This window comes from Schistocerca gregaria, chromosome 5 (genome assembly GCF_023897955.1).
Source record: "Schistocerca gregaria isolate iqSchGreg1 chromosome 5, iqSchGreg1.2, whole genome shotgun sequence".
Lineage (NCBI taxonomy): Eukaryota > Metazoa > Arthropoda > Insecta > Orthoptera > Acrididae > Schistocerca > Schistocerca gregaria.
The window spans coordinates 273,245,392-273,268,524 of record NC_064924.1 but is presented as its reverse complement, the minus strand read 5'-3'; the positions used below and the strand labels follow the sequence as shown (position 1 = coordinate 273,268,524).

Genomic DNA, 23,133 nt, shown 5'->3' with positions numbered 1-23,133 from the left:
ACATAACGTAAACATATCGTTATAAGCTCTGTGTATACATTCATTTAGAGTTAAATATGAAAGCAAGCAATGCATGGTCTGATTTTCAAATATCCTGTAAGATTCCAATACAGCTGCTATTACTGCAACAAATCCAGTACATGTTATTACAACATCATTACAATGATTTTGCTTGGTAAGTTCAATGTCAAGACTTATTTTATTCTGCCAAAAAAAATCCCAAAAACCCATCTCTAGTCTTTCTCCATTAAAATCTTTCTTGTGCAGAATTCTTATTTCGCCAGAAATGTTTCTTGATTCATCACTGTAGCAGGACTGGAGTTATCTATCACTTCAGTTCAGCCTTGTATCCAAACAAGTTATCACCATGCTAAAATTTCTATCCACTGTTTTGATATTATCATTAGTACCACAGTAGAGCCAAGCAGCATAACAAAGCCAAATAAAAAATGTGACTTACAAGTCTACAAATACACAATTTTAGTAAATTACACATCACACACAAAGTTCACTGATGAAAGTACCCCACATTTAAATTACAGTAGTCTCATGTAAAGCAAGACTGTGGAACTTGTATGAAACATTTACTATTGCATTTGAAATATTCAGTGATAAATTTTCCACATTTATGGCAAAGAAGAAGATGCAGTTCTACTTACAGTATGAAGTTAAGTGTTATCTTCTCTTTTCTTTCTTATCAGCAATGAGAGAGGAAGATCTAAAGAGGGACCGCTCATTACTCCAGTTGTGGCAGCCATGGGTGGCTAGGCTGTGTGGAAGGGACTACTACATATGGAATGGGTGACAACTATCAAAGTGGAGGCATTGCTGGTGGTTGGTAGGTCTGATATGGACAGAGGTACTGATTTAGCTGTCTTTCAGGTGGAGGCCCATCGAGGTATGTGGCTTGTTGGGTTGATTGGGACCAGGTGTAGTGAATGGGGGAGAAGGTGTTGAGGTTCTGGAGGAATGTGGATGGGGTGTCCTCAACCATGATCCAGATCACAAAGAAGTCATCAATGAATTTGAACTAGGTGAAGGGTTTGGGATTCTGGGTGTTTCGGGAGGATTCCTACAGATGGCCCACGAATAGGTTGGCATAGGATGGTGTGATACAGGCACCCGTAACTGTACCCCAGATTTGTTTGTAGGTAATGCCTTCAAAGAAGAAGTATACCAAGGGTCTTACTGAGGCCTTTACAGACTGGAATTCCCTCCCAACCTTGTACAAAAACAGATATCCCATGCCTTATCTTTCCAATCACCCACCACCTCCCAATGTCCCACGATCCGGCCACAAGAAGCATTCCCCTCATGACTCGGAACTATCCAGGACTGGAGCAACTGAATTACATTCTCCATCAGGGTTTCGAATACCTCTTGTCCTGCCCTGAAATGAGAAATGTCCTACCCACTATCCTTCCCATCCCTTCCATAGTGGTATCCCGCCACTCACCAAACCTACACAATATCCTCGCCCATCCCTACACAAGCCCTGCTCCTAACCCCTTATCTCATGGCTCATATCCCTGTAACAGGCCTAGATGCAAGACCTCCCAACACAACCTAGCCCAGTTCGGCCACAAACATCCCACTAAAGGCAGGGCTACCTGTGACACCATTCATGTGATCTACAAGCTAAGCTGCAACCACAGGCTACATTCTACGTGGGCATGACAACTAACAAACAGTCTGTCTGCATGAATGGCTACTGACAAACTGTGGCCAAGAAACAGCTTGATCACCCAATTGCTGAACACACTGCCCAACACTACGTTCTTCATTTCAGTGACTTCTTCACAGCCTGTGACACCCGGATCCTTTCCAACAACACCAGCTCTTCTGAATTGCACAGGCGGGAACTCTCCTTGCAATATATCCTATGCTCCCGTAACCTCCCTGGCCTCAACCTTCATTAGACACTGTCCTTACCCATCTAGCTCCCCCACCCCCACATTCCACCAACGCAACCAGTCAATTTACTTATCTCCTTTTCCACTACCACCCTCTCGCCTCGCTGCCCTGCCCCGCCCCAGCCTCCTCCTTACCCCCACCTGGCTGCCTCTCCCATCATGTGCTGCTGCTCACAGTCTGGCTTCAGCTGCCAGAGACTGTGTGTGTGTGTGTGTGTGTGTGTGTGTGTGTGTGTGTGTGTGTGTGTGTTATCTATTTTCAACAAAGGCCTTGCCCTTGGCCGAAAGCTCATTTTGTGAGAGTCTTTTTGTTGTGTCTACCTGCGACTTGACATATTTTTCCAATGTTTAAAAGTATATTAACACTTTGGAGACCAAGCCCAAGAATAGTTCAGCTCGGAACTTTTGTTAAAAAGATTGCACCCAAGTATGCATCAGGCCGCGAGTTTCTCGGTGCATGTTTGTATGAGAACAATGTTCTGAAGTCTTGCAACCTGCCCCTTGATGGGTGCTGCCATCTTTGTCAATGTCTTGAATATTTTATATTTTAGAAGAATCATTAGTGAATGTAACAGCTGCTGTTGTGAATGGCTGAACCAATATGACCCGACTGACATAATTTTGTGCACGTACTTATTAGGTTTCATTCACAGTTTACTATAATTCTTCCACAAATACATCGTGTTTATTGAATGAGGCAAGAAATTTCATAATCTCACAAGGAAAATATTGTTCAATAACTCACCTCACATGTTTTTATTGGGAGGACAATTATACTTTGTCATCATCATTATTTTAAAATTTATAATCTTTTGAAGAATTACAGTAAATATGAAAAATAAATCTTCAAGCTTAGCTATTTTTAACTATATATTACTACATCGATTAAGAACTATAGTAAATATGAAAAATAAATCTTGAAGCTTAGCCGTTTGTAACTATGTACTACTACATGGATTACGTATGTGCCAGTAATGCTTTAAATAATGACATAAATGGCCAGTTTACCAGGCCAACTTTTCTTCAAATGGCCTCTCTCCAAAGTGTTAACACTATTATACACTTCCCATGTATATATGTATCTACAGGAGTATTACAAAAGAAAGGCTAATTGACCAACTAAGAAATAAAATTATATGACAATCCTAGACAGAAAAGAAAATCTGCAAACAAATTATACCTGCCTAATACTGTGTGGGGCACCTGCGAGCACGCGGAAGTGCCACAACAGCATGTAGCATGGACTCAGCTAATGTCTAAAGTAGTGCTGTAGGGAATTGACACCATGAATCCTGCAGGGCTGTCCATAAATCCATAAGGGGCGAGGGGATAGATATCTCTTCTGAATAGCAGATTGCTAGGCATCCCAGATATGCTCAATAATGTTCATGTCTGAGGAGTTTGGTGGCCAGCAGTTGTCTTTAAACTCAGAAGAGTGTTCCCGAGGCTCCTCTGTAGCAATTCTGGATGTACAGGGTGTCACACTGTCCTGCTGGAATTTCCTAAGTCTGTTAAAAGATGCACAATGGATGTGAATGGATGCAGGTGATCAGACAGGATGCTTACATGTGTGTCACCTGTCAGAGTCATATCTAGTCATATCAGGGGTCCCATATCACTCCAATTGCACATGTCCCACACCATAACAGAGCCTCCACCAGCTTGAGCGGTCCCCTGCTGACATGCAAGGTCCAGGGATTAATGAGGTTGTCTGCGTACCCATACACGTCCACCCACTCAATACAATTTGGAATGAGACTCGTTTGACCAAGCAACCTGTTTCCAGTCATCTACAGTCCAATGTTGGTGTTGACTGGCCCAGGTGAGGCGTAAAGCTTTGTGTCATGCAGTCAGGAGTGGGCCTTTGGCTCTGAAAGCCCATATCAATAATGTTTCATTGAATGGTTCGCACATTGACACTCGTTGATGGCCCAGCATTGAAATCTGCAGCAATTTGCGGAAGGGTTGCTCTTCTGTTGTGCTGAGTGATTATCTTCAGTCATTGTTGGGGCCTTTCTTGCAGGAACTTTTAACAACCACAACAATGTCGGAGATTTGATGTTTGATGGAATTCCTGATATTTATGGTACACTCATGAAATGATCGTATGGGAAAATCCCCACTTTATCGTTACATCGGAGATGCTGTGTCCCATCACTCATGCGCCAACTACAACACCATGTTCAAGCTCACTTAAATTGATTACCTGCCATTATAGCAGCAGTAACCGATCTAACAACTGTGCCAGTCACTTCTTGTCTTATGTATATGTTGCCAACTGCAGCAACATATTCTGCCTGTTTTCATAGATCTTACCTCATTGATCTCCTTTGATCTACCTCATTGATCTCCATTCCTTGCTCTCCTGCCCTCCTCTAGCAAGGTTAATGGCTAATCAATTCAAGCTAATGAGCATCCTAATCCATAAGGTACTCTCTTATTCCAAAACAAGCTGCTCCGGCATTAATCTATACTAATAATAAGTCTTTGAAACTATTGTGTTTGGCTGTCTTTGAACAAGCTAATCTCCAAAGCTATCAGATGAATTTTCATGGGGTTTTCATCAGTAATTTGAAAATAGTTTTGGGCACAGCATAGGCTATATTTTATGAAAATCTGAGCAGGGAAAAACTGATATTCACACATATTATAAAAATTAATGTATGTAGCAAATCTCCTCCAAAATCTCTGGACCAGTTCCAACCAAACTTGGTACTTACTGTCTGCAAAAAAAATCGCTGGGAGGTAAAGACCACCTATCTATCAAAGGGGTGGGGGTGAAAGAGAAATGTTAACTATTCAGTATTTGAGAACGAGAGCACTTCGTGGCTTCAACAAACTTTACACACAATCCCAAACCTTTACGAAACTTTTCTTACTGACGCTCCCTACATCATGACACACAGAAAAATTTTATTGCTAACTACATTTTTGCTGTACATGCCGCAAAATTGTCACATGGGGCCTGACATTCACATGTATTGCTTCTTTATTACTAACTCTATTTGTAGCACATTTAGCAGACAGTACCCCTCTACATCTACACGGATATTCTGCAAGCCACTATACAGTGTGTGGTGGAGGGTACCCTGTACCACTACTAGTCATTTCCTTTCCTGTTCCACTCACAAATAGAGTGAGGCAAAAACGACTGTTTATATGTCTCCATATGAGCCCTAGTTTCTCTTATCTTATCTTCATGGTCCTTGCACAAAATGTATGTTGGCAGCAGTACAATCATTCGGCAGTCACCTTCAAATGACGTTTGTCTAAATTTTCCCACTAATGGTTTTTGAAAAGAATGTCGCCTTCCCTCTAGGGATTCCTAATTGATTTCCCGAACACCTCCGTAAGACTTTTGTGTTATTCAAACCTACCAGCAACAAATCTAGCAGCCCACCTCTGAATTGCTTCGACGTCTTCCTTCAATAAGCCCCTGTACGGATCCCAAACACTAAAGCAATACTCAAGAATAAGTCGCATCAGCATCCTAAACAGCCTCCTTTACAGGTGAACCACTCTTTTCTAAAATTCTCCCAATAATCTGATGACCGTGAGTCTTCCCTATCACAGTTCTCACATGCTTGTTCCATTTCATATCGCTTTGCAAAGATATGCCCAGTCATCCACATTAACTTACACTTTTCCATATTTAGAGCTAGCTGCCATTCATCACGACAACTAAGCCATCGTGTATCGTCCTACAGTCACTCAACTTTGACACTTAACCATACACCACAGCACCATCAGCAAACAATTGCTGACTGCTACTCACCCTGTCTGCCAAATCATTTATTTACACAGAGAACAACAGCTGTCCTATCACACTTCCCTGGGGCTCCCCTGACGATCCCCTTGTTCTGATGAACATTCACCATTGAAGACAACATACTGGGTATTATTTCTTAAAAAGTCTTCAAGCCACTCACATATCTGTGAACTTATTCCATATGCTCATACCTTCATTAACAGCCTGCAACAGGGCAACGCGTCAAATGCTTTCTGGACATCTAGAAATATGGAATCTCCCTGTTGCCATTCATCCACAGTTGTAGTATATCTTTTGAGAAAAGGGCATGCTGAGTTTCACTCAAGCAATGCTTTCTAAAACTGTGATGATTCATGGGCATAAGCTTCTCAGTCTCGAGAAAGTTTATTATATTCGAACTGAGAATATGTTCAAGGATTCTGCAGCAAACCGAAGTTAGGGATACTGATCTGTAATTTTGCAGGTCTGTTCCTTTACCTTTCTTATATATTAAAGTCACCTGTGCTTTTTTTGCAGTCGCTTGGGACTATGTGCATTATATTTCCATTGTTTCTCTACGACAGAGATTTTTATAACTATGTCGTCAATAAGGGAGTCAGTCTGATGGTCAAATGACTGTAATGTTTGTACGATTCTCCTTTGTGAACGGTTTCTTGAATGTGAAACTTAAAACTTTGGCTTTCGTTTTGCTATCTTCGATTGCCACATCAGATTTGTCAACAAGGGACTGGGCCTTAGACCCACATATGATACTGAATGTACCTACAAAATTATATCATTGTCCAACACACGGTTAATCAGAAGAGATGAGGGAAGGAGGAGATGGACAGAACGGTGGACTAATAGAACTAAAATAAATACGTACCAGGGCAACACTGGGTACTCAGCTAGTTATGAATAAATCTATAAAGTTTTACTTGTGGTGTTTACCATGAATAAATCTATAAAGTTTTACTTGTGGTGTTTACCAAAAGGAGTATGCTTTCTGTAATTTTATAACCTAACCGTTCCAACTGTTTGTCTCCACTTTACTCTCTGTATATTTTTATTTCTATCTTATAAGGGCAGTGACTTTTTCCATCAGATATAAAGACTTTTCTGTCTTTGAGTTGGCGTATTAGCTTATATGCTTCGATTTTACATCTAGCAAAGCAGATTGCTACTTGAGTCATAATCTACACCTGAATCTGTAATCAGCAAACCACTGTCATGTGCATGGCAGAGGCTACATCCCATTGTACCAGTTATTAGGGCTTTTGCCCATTCTATTCACATATTGACTGCAGGAACAATGACTGTTAAACACATCTGTGTGTGCTGTAATTAATCTAATCTTGTTCTCACAATCCCTACGTGGGAAATATGCAGCAGACTGTAATACAGTGTATTCCTAGAATCATCATTTAAAGCCATTTCTTGAAACTTTGTAGTAGACTTTCTCAGAACACCTTGCATCTATCTTAAAGAGTCTGCCAGATCAGTTTCTTCAGCATCTCTGTGACACTCTCCCATGGGTAAAACAAACCTGTGACCATTTGTACTGCCCTTTTCTGTATACAGTCAATATTCCCTGTTGGTCCTATTTGGTCTGGTCCCACACACTTGAGCAATATTCTGGAATGGGACTCACAATTGCTTTGTAAGCAATCTCGTTTGTAGATTGACTGCACTTCCCCAGTAGTCCACCAATAAACCAAGGTCTACCACTTGCTTTACCCACAATGAAGCCTATGTGATAATTCTGTTTCATATCCCTACAAATTGTTATACCCAGGTATTTGCATGAGTTTGCCGATTCCAAATGTGACTCATTGTTTTTTCGTTTTGTGATATATGAAAATTTACTCCTGCCATTGTACAACTGCGATTTCACTGCAGCTTGAAATGAACACTTTGCAGTATCAGTTTGCACGAGGCATCAAAATATTAGTAGTAAACTTCCAAGAATTATTATTGTCTTACCTCTGCAGGATACCTAGACCAAGGTAGCAAATCCGCCACCCGCTGATGCTGTTTCTGCTTTCCTTTGCTGACGACCATACTGACCAATGAAAGAACCATCTTCATTCATACCTTCTGCATGGCCACACGCCGGCATCCAAAAGCAAAAATGTTACATACAAAAAATAGCTAAAAAGCTACAACAACAAAACAGAAAAGCGGCATGCAAAACACAGTAAAACAAAATGGTGTTAATATAAGACAGAAAGATAACGTAAAAAAAAAATCTCTCATCTCTCTGGGGCATCAACATGCATGTGACACAAAATACATTTTCTTTCTAGTGCTGTAAGTATACTTTCCAGACAAACATATTATGAGATGAAATAAAGTGTCAAACAGCCAAATACAGTATCTCTTACCATTAACACTGAACTCTTGTTCACAAGGAAGAAATGTGGTCACCAGACAAACTATACTTCCACGAGTTTTGAAAGATGTAAGCTCAATATTAACAACTGAGATATATTTTACAAAATTATTTGTCTCCCATCTTGTCATTTGATTATATTCAGAGAACTGTTGTAACTGTATCATTTTGTCATCAGGCAGCAAGATATAATCAGTGTAATATCATACTATTTATACAAGAGTGCAAGTACGAGTTTTATGCATCAAAGAACACACCTCAAGACCCTTGCCCCAAATCTAACATTGTGGGGACATTAACGCATCAATAATGTATCACGTCATGGGTATTCTAGTTCTGCATTCTGTTGCATCCAGCACCTCCTACAGAAAGGCGGAGGTCAACACATACATGGGGAACTATCCTATACAGTAGAGTAATAACAAGTCTGTCAGCAGCACGCAGATACTAACCTACAAAGGAGACAAAATCTCTGAAAATGCGGTAAAATACTCTGCAAGTATAACAGAGTGAGTACAGACTACATTGGAGGGAATGTAATAACATTACAAAACATAGGAGAATTAGAAAACTTAAACATATGATTTAGTGAAGAATTTGAGCAGGAAAAAGGGGAAAAAACATGTTCTACTGAGGAAAGAGAGAAAGCTGAAACAGGAGTTGTCACCCTGCTAACAAATCAAACTAGAAAATACTCCATGTGAAAAACTACAGTGACAGGTTGATGTTCATTAAATTCCAAGGACACTGTAGTAATTCAAGTGTAAATGCAAACAAATGACCACCATGGCTATAAAGTTGAGATCATGAACAGAGAACTAAGATATATCATGGTTCAAGAAGCTAAATGGTAACTTATATAATGAAACTGGATAGATAAGAAATCTACTCATTAAGTTGCAGCAGGAGAACACTCACTTATAACAAAAGCACTGGAATTTGCAAGCTTTTGCAGTCAGTAGCTCCTTCTGACAGAAAGGCTGAACGGGAATGAACAGAGGTGTAGGAAAACAGCTGGTGAGGTTTAGGACAAGAAGACACTTTGGAAAAGTTGTCCAGAACCCTGACTTTAGGGAAGACTTACCAGATGGGATGAGAACGAAAGATTGATTGCCGAGGGCTACACAGGAAAAGATTTGAAAACTTGAGAGTGTATTCCAACTTAGACATTTTTGTTCAGTACCTGTTCACATTAAACATTTTTACAATTTTGCTAGTTCTTTATCAATTTCTTTCAGGCTTAATCTGTAATCTACGGCCATATGCTTCTGAGAAAGCTCCAGTTTTTTTATTACTTTTGACATTTCAACTCCTTCTCCACTTCTTGAATTTCAACAGAAATTTCATTAGTAATTGGTTATGATCACTATCAATGTCAGCAGCTGTATAACTTTCAGTCCTTCATTTGAGACAAGAATTTTTGTTTTCCTGAAATATTGGCTATCTCATTTCCTTTTTCAGTTACTTAGCATCTTTCACATGTACTTGTCCCAGGCAGAATTTTATTGGTCTTTGTCCCATCTCATTTTTCTTGCCAAGGTATAGCTTTCCTTTTACCTTTTGTTCTCTATCTTACTTCGTGATTGCACTCCTGTCCACCATTATGATTAAATTCTCAACCCCTTTGATATATTTTGCATGTTTTTCTGTTTCAATGTCATTCACATCTGTGGTTACCAATTTACATATACAATTACAGTATCTATTGGATGTCCATTCAATGTCACCAATGTTGTTCTTTCTGTTGTTGCAGATAATCTTTTGTTCTATCACAAAATCACCTATTTGCTCTTATTCCTACTGCTGCTTTACTATTATATAACCCACAATGAATAAGCCCACGATCTTCACATCACAAATCTCCCCATTCTCTCCATCATATCTCACTGACTCTTAAAATATTTATCAGCATTCTTCCTATTTCAACCTTCAGATTCTTCTAGTTTTCCAAACTACTTTTGTGCTGTAACATTCCATACATCCACAATAATTAGCATTCTATTTTTGTATGACATCTCCTATCAAGTAGTCTGTCAGAGATCCAAATGGGGGGAATATTTTAACCTGGCAGTAGCCATTATAACATTATGGCAGAGTCTCCACACACACACACACACACACACACACACACACACACACACACACACACAATAATACAGGTTCAGCTATCAATTCTGCATGAGTCTTCAGTTGCCATTAACTACTGTCAATGTGGGAAAACTTCCAAGTCATAAAAAGTAAGATCTCAATTTTACTGATATATACTAACCTGTGAAAGAGAATGGCTGGTTAAATATACTTACACCACACTGAGTCACAAAACACTATTAAAGCAAGCAAGTTAAAAAAAGTCTCATTCTGCAATTTCATTTAAGTCATAAGACATTCACGCACCTGTATCACCATCACCATACTCCGCCATTGAATCTGTATCACTTTCTGGTGCAGCTTTCTGATCACTGGCAGTTGATCCACGACCATGTGACTTGTTATCAAGCCTAAATGAAATGAAGTAAAATGAATAAGGAATAAATAAATATACATGTGGAAAAACAGAAGATGTAGGTGCATTTGTGTGCATGTGTGTGTGCGTGTGTGTGAGAGAGAGAGAGAGAGAGAGAGAGAGAGAGAGAGAGAGAGAGAGAGAGAGAGAGAGCGGGGAGGGGGGGGGGGAGGGGAGATTAGACATTCATTCCACACATTTGACATTTCAGACTAGATGTACACAATGCACTTTGGTCCACCTGTATGTTGGATGCCATGTTTTGCTTATTCTCTTATTCTCAAACTATTAACTCTGAACTGGTTTATACTGATGGTGGATGAGTATTCGTACCCAAGTTGCTATATATACCTGCTAACTTCTGAAATGGGCTATCAATAAAATTCATGCTTGACAAAAAAATCTAATGAATATTGATATACTTCGGCTTGACAAAAATAATAATACTTTTGTGCTACAAAATACAATAATTCATGTTTTAAACAGGATAGTTCAGTGAAATCAAACCTACTTACATCATAGCCAATGATTTGTATATGAACATAACAATAAAGAAGAAATCAATGTTAAACAGCAGCAGAAGAAATCAATGTTAAACAGCAGCAGGTGTGGTGAATATTAGTTTGGACTTCCTTGATAAATGAAGCAGATACACAATAACTGACAAAGCTTTTACACAATAAAACTTGTTTAACGTAACACAGGCAAGATATAATATAATACACATGGCAAATCAAATGCGAGTTTGACCTTAAAAGTCACAGTTTTGGCACTAGCTTCCTGCAACAAGTCTTGAGAAAATGTTTTGTCATAACTGGGACCAGAACTCCTGGTCTTCAAAAGAGAAATAGACTCCACAGATTGACTGAACATGGATGATATGAATTCTGTTCTATTTTTCTTTGCAAGGCTGAAACATCTTCACATTTTGCATTGCTATGGGGAATGGTGAGAACAGAGAGTATCACTCTAGAAACTCAGTTGAACTTAAAGACATCCATCAGCTCCAAAAAGTCTTGGTATTTATGCCCCACTGCAATTGCTTAGTATCATCTACCTCAAGAACTGTGAACTGCTGATGAAGAGCTGTGAACTGCTTCTGGAGCTCATTCACCACCTCACCTGTAATTTCATTCTCTTCCTTGCACAATATGATAAGAAATTTTTCCAAGAAAAAAAAAGCAATTGGAAGAAAACTGTGCATCTTTAATTTTGTCTAACCTACCAACTTGACATGCTTTAACACATCATCCTTGAGTGGAAACTCTGGACGCAGACTGGTAGTGGGAGGTAGATGTGTGGGACATTCCATTTCGGAAATCAGCAGAGAATTCAATATTTTGAGACCCACAGTTTGAACAGTATGCTGAGGACACCAAATTTCAACCATTATCTCTCACCACAGACAACGGAGTGACCAATGACCTTCACTTAACAACTGAGAGCAGTGGCGTTTGTGCAGAGTTATCAGTGTTAACAGACAAGCAATACTGTGTGAAATAAACTCAGAAATCAATATGCGATGTACGATGAACATATCCATTAGGACAGTATGACGATATTTGGTGTTAATGGTCTACGGCAACAGTCGACCAGTGTGAGTGCCTTTGTTAACAGTGTGAGTGCCTTTGTTAAGAGCACAATATCCATCCCCTGGAGTGCCTCTCCTAGTCTAATGACCAAATTGGATATTGGTTGGAATCTAGATGACTGGATTAGATTAGATTAGATTAGATTAATACTTGTTCCATAGATCATGAATACGACACTTCGTAATGATGTGGAACGTGTCAGGTTAATAAAAGATGTCTGTACAAGAAATTACATTACACAAAATATTGCATGACACAAATGATCAAGGTTTTTTTTTTTTTTTTTTTTTTTTTTTTTTTTTTTTTTTTTTTTAAATATATCTAAGAATTCAGCCAATGAGTAGAAGGAGTTGTCATCTAGAATTCTTTTAATTTATTTTTAAATGTTAGTTGGCTATCTGTCAGGCTTTTGATGCTGTTTGGTAGGTGCCCAAAGACTTTTGTGGCAGCATAATTTACCCCTTTCTGTGCCAAAGTCAGATTTAACCCTGCATAGTGAAGATCATCCTTTCTCCTGGTGTTATAGGTATGCACACTGCTATTACTTTTGAATTGGGTTGGATTATTATCAACAAATTTCATAAGGGAATATATATACTGTGAGGTTTCTGTGAGGATCCCTAGATCCTTAAATAGATGTCTGCAGGATGACCGTGGGTGGGCTCCAGCAATTATTCTGATTACACGTTTTTGTGCAATGAATACTTTTCTACTCAACGATGAATTACCCCAGAATATGATGCCATACGAAAGCAAAGCAGTGAATGAAAGTAGGCATAGTAAGCTAATTTACTGAGATTCTTATCACCAAAATTTGCAATAACCCTAATAGCATACGTAGCTGAACTCAGACGTTTCAGCAGACCATCAATGTGTTACTTCCAGTTTAGCCTCTCATCAATGGACACACCTAAAAATTTTGAAAATTCTACCTTAGCTACAGACTTCTGTTCAAATTCTATATTTATTACTGGAGTTGTGCCATTTACTGTACGGAACTGTATATACTGTGTTTTATCAAAATTTAAAGAGAGTCCGTTTGCTGAGAACCACTTGATAATTTTGTGAAAAACATCATTTACAATTACATCACTTAGTTCTTGGTTTTTGGATGTTATTACTATACTTGTATCATCAGCAAAAAGAACTAACTTTGCATCTTCATCAATGTGGAATGGTAAGTCATTAATGTATATCAAGAACAGTAAAGGACCTAAGACCGAACCCTGTGGGACCCCGTGCTTGATAGCACCCCAGTTTGAGGAATCAGCTGTTGTTTTAACATTACACGAACCACTTATTTCAACTTTCTGCATTCTTTCAGTTAAGTATGAATTAAACCATTTGTGCACTGCCCCACTCAAACCATAATGATTTAGCTTATCTAAAAGAATTCTATGATTTACACAATCAAAGGCCTTTGAGAGATCACAAAAAATACCAATGGGTGATGTCCGGTTATTCAGAGCATTTAATATGCCATGGAAAGCCATGGTCTGGTCAGATGAGTCCCAATACCAGCTGGTAAGAGCTGTGGTAGGGTTCGAGTGTGGTGCAGACCTGCAGACCCCACAAAACCATAGACCCAAGTAGTCAACAAAGAATTGTACAGTCTGGTGGTGGCTCTATAATGTTGTGGGCTGTGTTTACATGGAATGCACTGGGATTTCTGGTCCAATTGAACCAGTTATTGAATGAAAAGGGTTACGCTCAGCTACTTTTGAGACCATCTGCACCTATTCATGTACTATTTGTGTGACGATGGAATTTTCATGGATGATAATGTGCCATGTCACCATTCACGATTGGTTTGAAAAGCATTCTGGACAATTGGAACAAATGATTTAGCCACCCAAACTGCCCAACATAAGTCCCATTGATCATTTAGGGGACCTAATCGAGAGGTCAGGTCATTCACAAAATCCTGCACCGACAACGGTTCTGCAATTATGAATGGCTGTAAAGGCAGCGTGGCTTGAATTTTTCTGCAGGGGACTTCCAACAACTTGTTGAGCAAATGCCACGTTGAGTTTCTGCACTACACTGGGCAAAAGGAGATATCCCGTGACTTTTGTTACCTTAGTGTAAAAGATGGGGTGCACATTGCTGTTCTTAAGTTTGAATCTAAGACACTCAGGAAGTCTGTCTCAATACTGGATTGCATGCTGCTGATGAAGTTGTTTTACAAGAACGGCAACTGAATGCCAGCAGCTCTGCAGAGGTTCTGGACACTCAGCAGTATAAAAAATCTGATGTCTGCTCAGGGTCTGGAGAAAATGATTACGAAATTCAAAAAGACAGGTTCTCTTCAAGTGTCAAGAAGAGGAAAGCAACTGAGCTTATGTCGTAGAAGATGTAGCTACATCACTCTGGAGGGGTCCAGCAGTGTGCAAACATGTTGTGGACTGGGAATTGGCAGAATTCTGGACATGCGTGTGAGCGCTGCACACAAAATTCTACAAAGCATCCTGCACTGCTATCCATGCAACATTACCCATGTTCAGAAGCTGCTTCATGCTGACCTGCCAGTAAAACAAACATTTGCTCTAGAATTTCTTGCCCACATGGAAGTGGACAATGAATGGCCAGGGGACACCTGTGACCAGACAAAGTCCATTTCCATCACACCAAGGACAATTCAATACACAAAACTGCAGAATTTGAGCACGTCAACCAGTACCTTTTTATTCTACAGAGATCGTTTATCATAGGGCCACTTTTTTTTTTTTTTTTTTTTTTTTTTTTTTTTTTTTTTTTTTAGGAGATGGATCCTGTTACTTGTACTGTCTTTTGCACTCCAATCTCATTCCAACCCCATCAACAGTATGGGTGTGTAGGTAGAATCACTTTTGTGCAAGATGGAGACCCTCCGCACATGGCACAGCCAGTGAAGAAGCTGCTACAGAAGCATTTTGGAATTTCTAGGATTCTCAGCCATCATTTCCCTACAGCTTGGCCGTCCACGTCATTATCTGAAAGAAGCTGTGTTCAGTGCTCAAATTACAAACACAGCAAATTGAAGGCACATACTGCGCGACACATTCTAATGTGACCCGAAACATTCCAATCTGTTGTGGAACGTGCTGTTTCTCGACTTCAACTTGTGACAGAAACGATGGACAGCATACACTACTGAACATGTATTGCACCAATTTCACAACAATTAAAAACTGATTTCATCATTGCTTTTTATGTGGTTTTTGGCCCGAGGACAATTAAAAAACCTATTTTTCCCATCCAACGTGGTATGACCTTGTCATGGTGGATGGGCTTACCTTACACTGCCACAACTGCTGAATGCCGAACTTGCACACTGCATAGTACTTTGGGTATAATGTGCAACTCACACCTCACACCACAATCATTGTATTGTGATTTATCTGCCATTTGTACCCAAACAGCATAATCTAGTGAAAAATTTTCGCCCCCCCCCCCCCCCCCCCCTAATGTTTCCTCCTTCTTCAACAATATTCCATTCAAAGTTGGTGACATTCTGGGCAGTCTCTCTCTCTCTCTCTCTCTCTCTCTCTCTCTCTCTCTCTCTCTCCCCCTCCCCTCCCCTCCCTCTCCAGTGTTTTTAAAACTGGAACTTAAAGTATAATCACCCTGTACTAAGCAATAAGGGAACACAGACATAACAGATATTACCTTGTTTTAGTAACCCCGTTTGACTATCCAGAAAGTTTTAATGTAGTTACCCCACACACAATTGAAGGAAATCTCAAAATAAACTTTCTAGATCAAGATAAGATACACTGGATTGTTTGGAGAGTGGTGTTATGCTTGGTTATTGGTTCACATTTTCTGCAGTTTTTTCACATCACTGTGAAATATACCAGGACAGTTATTAGATTATATCTTCAAAAGTACATAGCACCAAACAGTCAGCACTAGGCTATCTGCCAGTAAATACCAGTGTTCACACAATCACAGAATAATTAATTATAATTAGTGACAATGGAAACATTATCTTAATCCAAGAAAAAACTGCCAACAGCTATGTATGGTTATATCTGGGGGTTTCAAATATTCTTAAAAGAGTATATTTGACTAAATGAAAACTGATTATGTGTGCAGTGTCTATAATTTAATGAACAGAAGCTCTAACAATTTTGAAGTTTTCAAATGAGCCATGAATATTTGGATCTCTAAGCTCCCAGCAGTGTTATACAGCTCATCTTCAGTCATATTTAGAAGACAACTTTCACAAATGATATTTTACTTCGCTTCCTTAGTAATAGAAGTCGTAACCATTGGACAGCACCATAGATCTTTCTGTTTGTCACAAATATAAAATGCAGCAAATCATATTTGAAGATTCAAGTTGCAACCAGCATACAAATATGCGTACTTTCCTGGAGAGAATTGAGAGTATTGTGGCTTGGTTACTATGCCATTCCATGGACCCTAGTGTATAAAGTGATTCAGAAAAAAGACTACAATGGTTTTGCAAGTATATAGGCAAGGTTAATCTTTTCTTTCAGGAGTGCTAGTTCTGCAAGGTTCGCTTCTGTAAAGTTTGGAAGGTAGGAGACAAGGTACTGGCAGAAGTAAAGCTGTGAGTACTGGGCGTGAGTCGTGCTTCGGTAGCTCAGATGGTAGAGCACTTGCCCGCAAAAGGCAAAGGTCCCGAGTTCGAGTCTCGGTCGGGCACACAGTTTTAATCTGCCAGGAAGTTTCATATCAGCGCACACTCCGCTGCAGAGTGAAAATCTCATTCTGGGAGGTTAATCTTGTCAGTGTCATGCACATTTTCTCAAGCAAGTGGAAAAGTAACAGCAACACAAACTTCGTCAATGAAAGCAGGAATTTGTATCTATTATATATTTAGTTTATATTAATGAATCACTGCACTGCAAATGGATCATGTCTATTATCATTTATGTTTTAACTTTCCTCAATTTTACTAGCACAAAAATATACCTTCATGGGAAGGTAATTAAATTAGCTCCATATTACTGAAAACTGGTAGTGTTGTTTCATCATGAAGACTTGGAATGCTATTAAACATTTCAAAAACAAGATACCACAGCTGAAATGTTCCACGAAAGACAAAACAATGGAAAGGCTGAAAATTTCAACCAGATAAATTAGAAGAAACATAACATTTCTGAATTATCAGTCCAAGTTCTATATCTAGACTCACAATACAATACATGTCAATAACAGATTCAGATATTAAAATCACTTACGGCTGTGAATACTCATGGAAGCCTGGTTCATCCGGATAGTCACTGCGCCCATGTGCTGCTTCCCTCTCATGAACAGCATACTTTCCACCACGATTCCGCTTTATTATACATACAATGACCAATACTAGCAATAGGAAAGCAATTGCCAGCATCATTCCAATGAACCATCCCGCTGTAGCCACATTTTCCTTTGGCTGGATGATTGGACCTTCTGGGAAGAGAGGAAAAAAAAAAAAAATAATGATGACACTGCAACATGTGAACCCACTTGAGGAAAGGTGATGTTTCATACACTGCCAGGCAAACTGTTTATAAAGGGCCAATTACTAAAATAATAATAATAATAATAATAATAGGTACTAGCTACATCAAAACGTGTGTCTGATTTAACACACTCAATTTCCTAAAAAGTGTTTGGTGAATTAAAATAATGATCAGTGCCTCTCATGAGCAATAATAAGAAACAAGGAGTGATTAAGAGAATAAATAAGATGAAGTCAAGCTACACGGGTATTCTTGATATTTCCATGAGGAGCCAATCACTACACCAACAGACTCTTACAGTCTGTTTTAAATTTTTCATTCTATGTTGTCTATTATCGAGGAACTCCTTGTTGACCGAAAGCTCATTTTCTGACAGTCCTTTTGTTGTGCCTATCTGAAATTCACCGTCTCTGCTATATGGTGAGTAGCAACTATCCTTTTCATAATACTGTAACATTCCATCCTGGATTTTCCACTGTTTGATTTAGATTGTTATGGAGTTCATTTATGCATCAGAAATACAAATGTTTCAACTTTGTTTTGATACTGGTAGCATTCCATACAGCATCTACATTTAAGATTGTTGTGTGGTCACCAGTAACTTCTGTCACTAAAATAAGGCCTGATGTGCTAAATAACAAGAAACACAAAACAGGTGTTGATAGATCAGTTCTGAATGTACAGTAGACTACCATTTTGTCTGAAGTAGTTGAAGAAGCTATCTATTCCATGCACTTTATACCTGAAAACCAAAAGCCCAAATGAAAGGAAAAATTATGGACTAGTGCAGAGCCAGACAGAGTCAGCAAATTGTTCTCTAATGGGATTAACATACAAAAATACATAAACAATGTGTTCCTCAAAAGCTGGACCTAACCCAAGCTGACTGAATGGAAGACATTTTCGAGAGAATTTACCATCAACAGAACAAAAGCAAGATAAGGTTGAATTTCTGTCAGTGCACGCCAGTAAGAAAGAAAGTGGCTAAGATTTAATTAAGGAAACTTGCTGTTACTACCTTGATTGTGTCCTTGCTCTATGTATACAGCGAATTGTAGGATTTGGAATACAGGGTCATATCTTTATGTTGAGTATGTCCAATTTCCATATTTTTAAGTAATATCAAACTAACAAAGGCAAGCATGAAAGCAGCTTTCCATTTTACATGTATCTTTTTTCCCAACTCTTTACAGAATGTATACGTGAGAAACAAAAGAAAACGATAAGAAAAAATCACAGACTTTTACCCAGATTTCCCAGTTAAAAATACACATTTTCCTGCGTGAAAATACACTATATCCTTGTTAAATGACAGTATACTTTTCTTCAGAGCAGTAAAACTTATCAATCTTTTGAATGGTAAACGTTTTATAGAAGAGTAGAACTTCCCGGCACGTTAGGAAACGAAACCCAACAAAAAGTAATGCATTTTGGAAAAAACTTCAATGTACAGCCACATGTACACTGCATATTTTTGTATAACGAAAGTGTAAACACAAATTCCACTAAATACAGCATGGTAGCTTCCAAAGCAATGAAATCAGAATTGTGATGCCCTTTTGACAGCCAATCAGAGCTTATGGCTCTTGATCTCGCCAGTCAATGGCAGCAGATACTCAGAGCATAGGACACGTGATGTAGTCAGCAAAAAGCAACAACACTGTTAAGTAGCACGAACATACAAATAGGGAAAGTTAATTGTTTCAATTAATATACATACACCATAGTGACAAGAAAAGCTAACCTGTAACATACAATATTGATCGTAAACCATTTTTGCCTCCCCTCCACCCTCCCCGAGAGTGTGGTTAGTCAGGATCCTAACTGCTCAGCTTAAATTGCAGCAGATGAATATTCCTGACAAGCACAAATATAAATTTCACTGCTGTGCACCAAACATTTCGTGGGTAGCCCGACTGAATACATGTTCCGTCATGCACAGACAAGCCAGTTATGTGTGAAATTTCTGAAGAACTCACTTCGCACACACTTTTTTTTTTTTAAAGATAATTATACTTTTTTTGCCATCGTTATGCATAATCTGTGATCTACGAAAGAACTGAAATAAATATGAAAAACTAACTTTGAAGCTTGGAATATTTTACTGTGTGTTCCCTTTAAGATGCAGTGTATCAAATAGAAATGTGCCAGTAAAATTATGAGTAATGGCACAAATGGCTGGTCTTCTGTACCCGAAAGTTTTCTAAGTGGCTGGTCTTAAAGTAATAAGTTTTGAATATGGGTCATACGCTCCTTGATTTTAGAAATTCATCATCCATTCTTACACGTAGCGTAATTCATCTTGCGCAAAAGGAAATTTACTTTGAAAGTTAACACTTCTCGAACCACCATATGCAATATTTTCCCACAACCTGTTAGAAATGTGAATAGTTGTGATGTCATGCTCATAGAAAGCTATTTGCTGTTACGAAGTATTGCATATTCTTCTCCTAAAGCCTTTGATACATTTTGCTGTGTTTTGTTGTTGTTTAAGTGGCACATTTTCTTTGCAACTAAAGTTTTATTTTGGTGATATTCTCTCACTTATGTTTTATTGCTGCATTATTATTCTGAAGTAGCAGGCTAAAGTAAAAGTCTTTCTTAGGGTATCAGTTCTGATCAGTCAAAACATTTTTCCTGCGTTTCCCAGGGTGTATCCACACTGTTTTACATTCTTTCGATAAAGTTTGATATGTCAAACTCCTCTTCCTTCTTACTCTTGCTGCTGCTCTCTTGTTGCAATGTGCATTAGATCATTACATTACAGTTACAACACTTTTGCTAATATAAAGGGTGTGTGCAGTTCTAGTACAACATTGCTTTTAAGGCGGGTGGCAGCCTGCTGAGATTCACATTCACAAATCCTTGCCATATACTACTACAATTAGAAGCAACTTTTTCAAAAGACTGCTTGAAGAACAGATGTATTTTGTACTTTTATCAGATTACATATCAATACTTTCCACTGTGTTCTCCACAGCCTGGTTTCTGTTTACAGGATTCACCCAAGCAAATATTTGCATGCCTGTGGAATCTGTAAACAAATAGTGAGCTGCTGCTGGTAACTCAGAGGGAGCCTGGCCAGTGTTTCACAGCTAGAACCATTCACCTCCTCCCCCCCCCCCCTTTCCCTCCCCCGGAAAAAAAGAACACCCCATACAAAAACCTTATAGATAGATATTAAACTTAGAAAATGTTGGGACCTAGAAGGTATTACATGCAGGAGGATAAAAAGATAGTCAAGAGAGAGGGGGGGGGGGGGGGAGTTTGTGGCAAGAAAGAAACAAAACTTCTCGAAGCATTGCAAATGACCAAATATTGAAAAACCTTTGCACTTTTGCCCCAGATTTCATAAAGATTAGTCTATGACACTGTTCATCCACTGACATACAACATCCAACAACTGGCAGGCAGTAGCCATACAGAATCAAAGCTAGGAGCAAACCAACTATTACACAGTGCATAAGGAATGTCAATGTAATTTTCACTTTGTGATATTACTAGAAATACCTCATATAGTCTGACAAACAGAAAACAAATCTTGCAAGTCAAGATAATTTAGATTTACTGAAGCTGTGATCAATAGAGTAGGTTACTTGCCAAAGTGGTGGAGGTTAAGAAACAAACTGAACTGTGAGTGCAGCTCCAGCTACATACGGGTGCTTTAATAAATAGCTGGCTTTTATCTAACATAATTTTGAGAGTAGTATCATTACTATTCAACTTTATTGGCTGCTACGTAACTCAATCTGTTCCATTTTCTTGTGTGCTCTAATGGCAGAGACAGAAAGTTGGAAGGCACCTAATTAGCTAGACTGTATACCTGCTGCACTGTGTTCAATACACTGCATTCATTATTACAAAAACCACTCATGAAGTGAAATTTAATAACTCAATCTTCCCTATGCACTTTCACTGTCACTGCACATTTAGTGTGCGATTGAAACTTACCTATTGTTATTACGAAAAATCATCCAAAGTAGTAATTTTGAGCTCTGTCACAGTTTAAAATTATGAGAAAGAATCAATGGCTAGTCCTTTAGGAGGTGAAATTCTTATCACAATAGCTACAAAACTACAAGAAACTGTCCTAGCTACCAGAACTGTAGTTCCTTCACTCTTTCTTCCCCACAGAAGTACTAGCCATTCACTCTATCTCAAGTGAATTTTCCTTCTGATACAATTAACTGCCTTTCTAAAATTTTATATGCTGCACCAAATGTTCTGTTGTAACACCTATGAATTATCCCATTAAATTCTCATTAGTGCATCAATGCTCTGCTCTCATAAATAGGATTTAGACCATTAAGTTCACATTATGACACTCAACTTCACATACATGACCAAGCTTTTCAGTTAACATAATAAATAGATAATGAGCATGACCAATACTAACCAACAGTGTATGTCTCCACCTCTTCTGGTTCACTCTCTGTCTGGCGCTCTCCATCGACAGAAACCACAACAAACTCATATATTTCTCCTGGTATTAGGCCTCTTACAATTAAAAAATCTTCATTCATCTCTCTGCTGGTTTCCTGGAACATTGTCTCACCCTTTTGCCTATATGAAGGAAAAACAGAAACATTATCTCTCAGTCAATAAAAGATACTGCTAGTGTCAGCCAATAACAGTACCAACTTTGCTGTAAGTATCTGCATTTTAGAGCTACTTGAAGAAAGATAGTGGTAGCCTGTGGGTCAAAACGCAACAATCAGGAGAACTGTGGAGGCTGATGTCTAATAAATAATCAAAACATAAGGTAACACTAAACAATGCTATTTACCTCATTTATTGTAGTATCAAATATTTAAAAAACTACTACTGAATGCATCATTCTGCATATCATGATTACATTCAGTTCTCTTTTGGTACATATGATTCAAATTTATAGTGTTCGGGGATTAGAAATATAATTTTGCAAGAAATGTTCTCATTCATGGTGTACCACAATTTTAACAATTGTACAAGACGACGAAACATACCACAATAAAATTAGTGACCGAAGAAGATTAAAGTGACATAACAAATTTATGCAGCATCATGATGATTGCTTACCTATATTTAACAAAGAAATGAGATCCAGGTCGTCCGTCAGCTATATCAGGCACCCAATTCACACGGACAGAAGCATAACCATTATCTGAAGGTAATCGAGTCCATGTAAAGCGAGGCACACCTGGTGTGATGTCTGCTGGACCTCTGGTACGCTGTTCCAAAAAGTAATCTTCACCCTCACCTGCTGCAGTTGTTGCACGTATATGCAGCCGATACTTAGTATTTGGTTCCAAACCTGCTAGCTTTGCCCGTGTCTGCTTTGGATCTCTGACTGGAGGTTCACGCTCCATCAGAGGACCAACCTACAAGTGAAAGGGAAATCACAAACAGCTTTCAGCACAATTACAAGACTCAAGGCTCTGGCTCTTGAAAGGGTACACTAAAGACAAACAGCATGGGGGTGGGGGGATGGAGAGGGAGACGGAGAGAGCAACAATTATAGAAGTAGTGGGATAGTATTTATACAAATGG

At 38.8% G+C, this 23,133-nt stretch overlaps 1 protein-coding gene across 4 annotated transcripts in view; it reads right to left on the bottom strand.

Annotated features, from left to right (window-relative positions):
• The window catches only part of LOC126271941 (neuroglian), a 78,581-nt gene that overhangs the window by 3,561 nt on the left and 51,887 nt on the right, over positions 1 to 23,133 (bottom strand). For 3 of the 4 annotated variants that reach the window (XM_049974367.1, XM_049974365.1, XM_049974366.1), the window contains exons 19-22: positions 22,663 to 22,964; positions 22,001 to 22,167; positions 17,341 to 17,551; positions 10,448 to 10,551 (exon numbers count right to left, since the gene is read on the bottom strand). In XM_049974367.1, the coding sequence (XP_049830324.1) occupies positions 10,448 to 10,551; positions 17,341 to 17,551; positions 22,001 to 22,167; positions 22,663 to 22,964 (784 nt within the window). Of the gene's footprint in view, positions 1 to 7,646; positions 7,759 to 10,447; positions 10,552 to 17,340; positions 17,552 to 22,000; positions 22,168 to 22,662; positions 22,965 to 23,133 lie in introns of those variants that run through there. The other variant, XM_049974368.1, reaches the window with a different exon arrangement.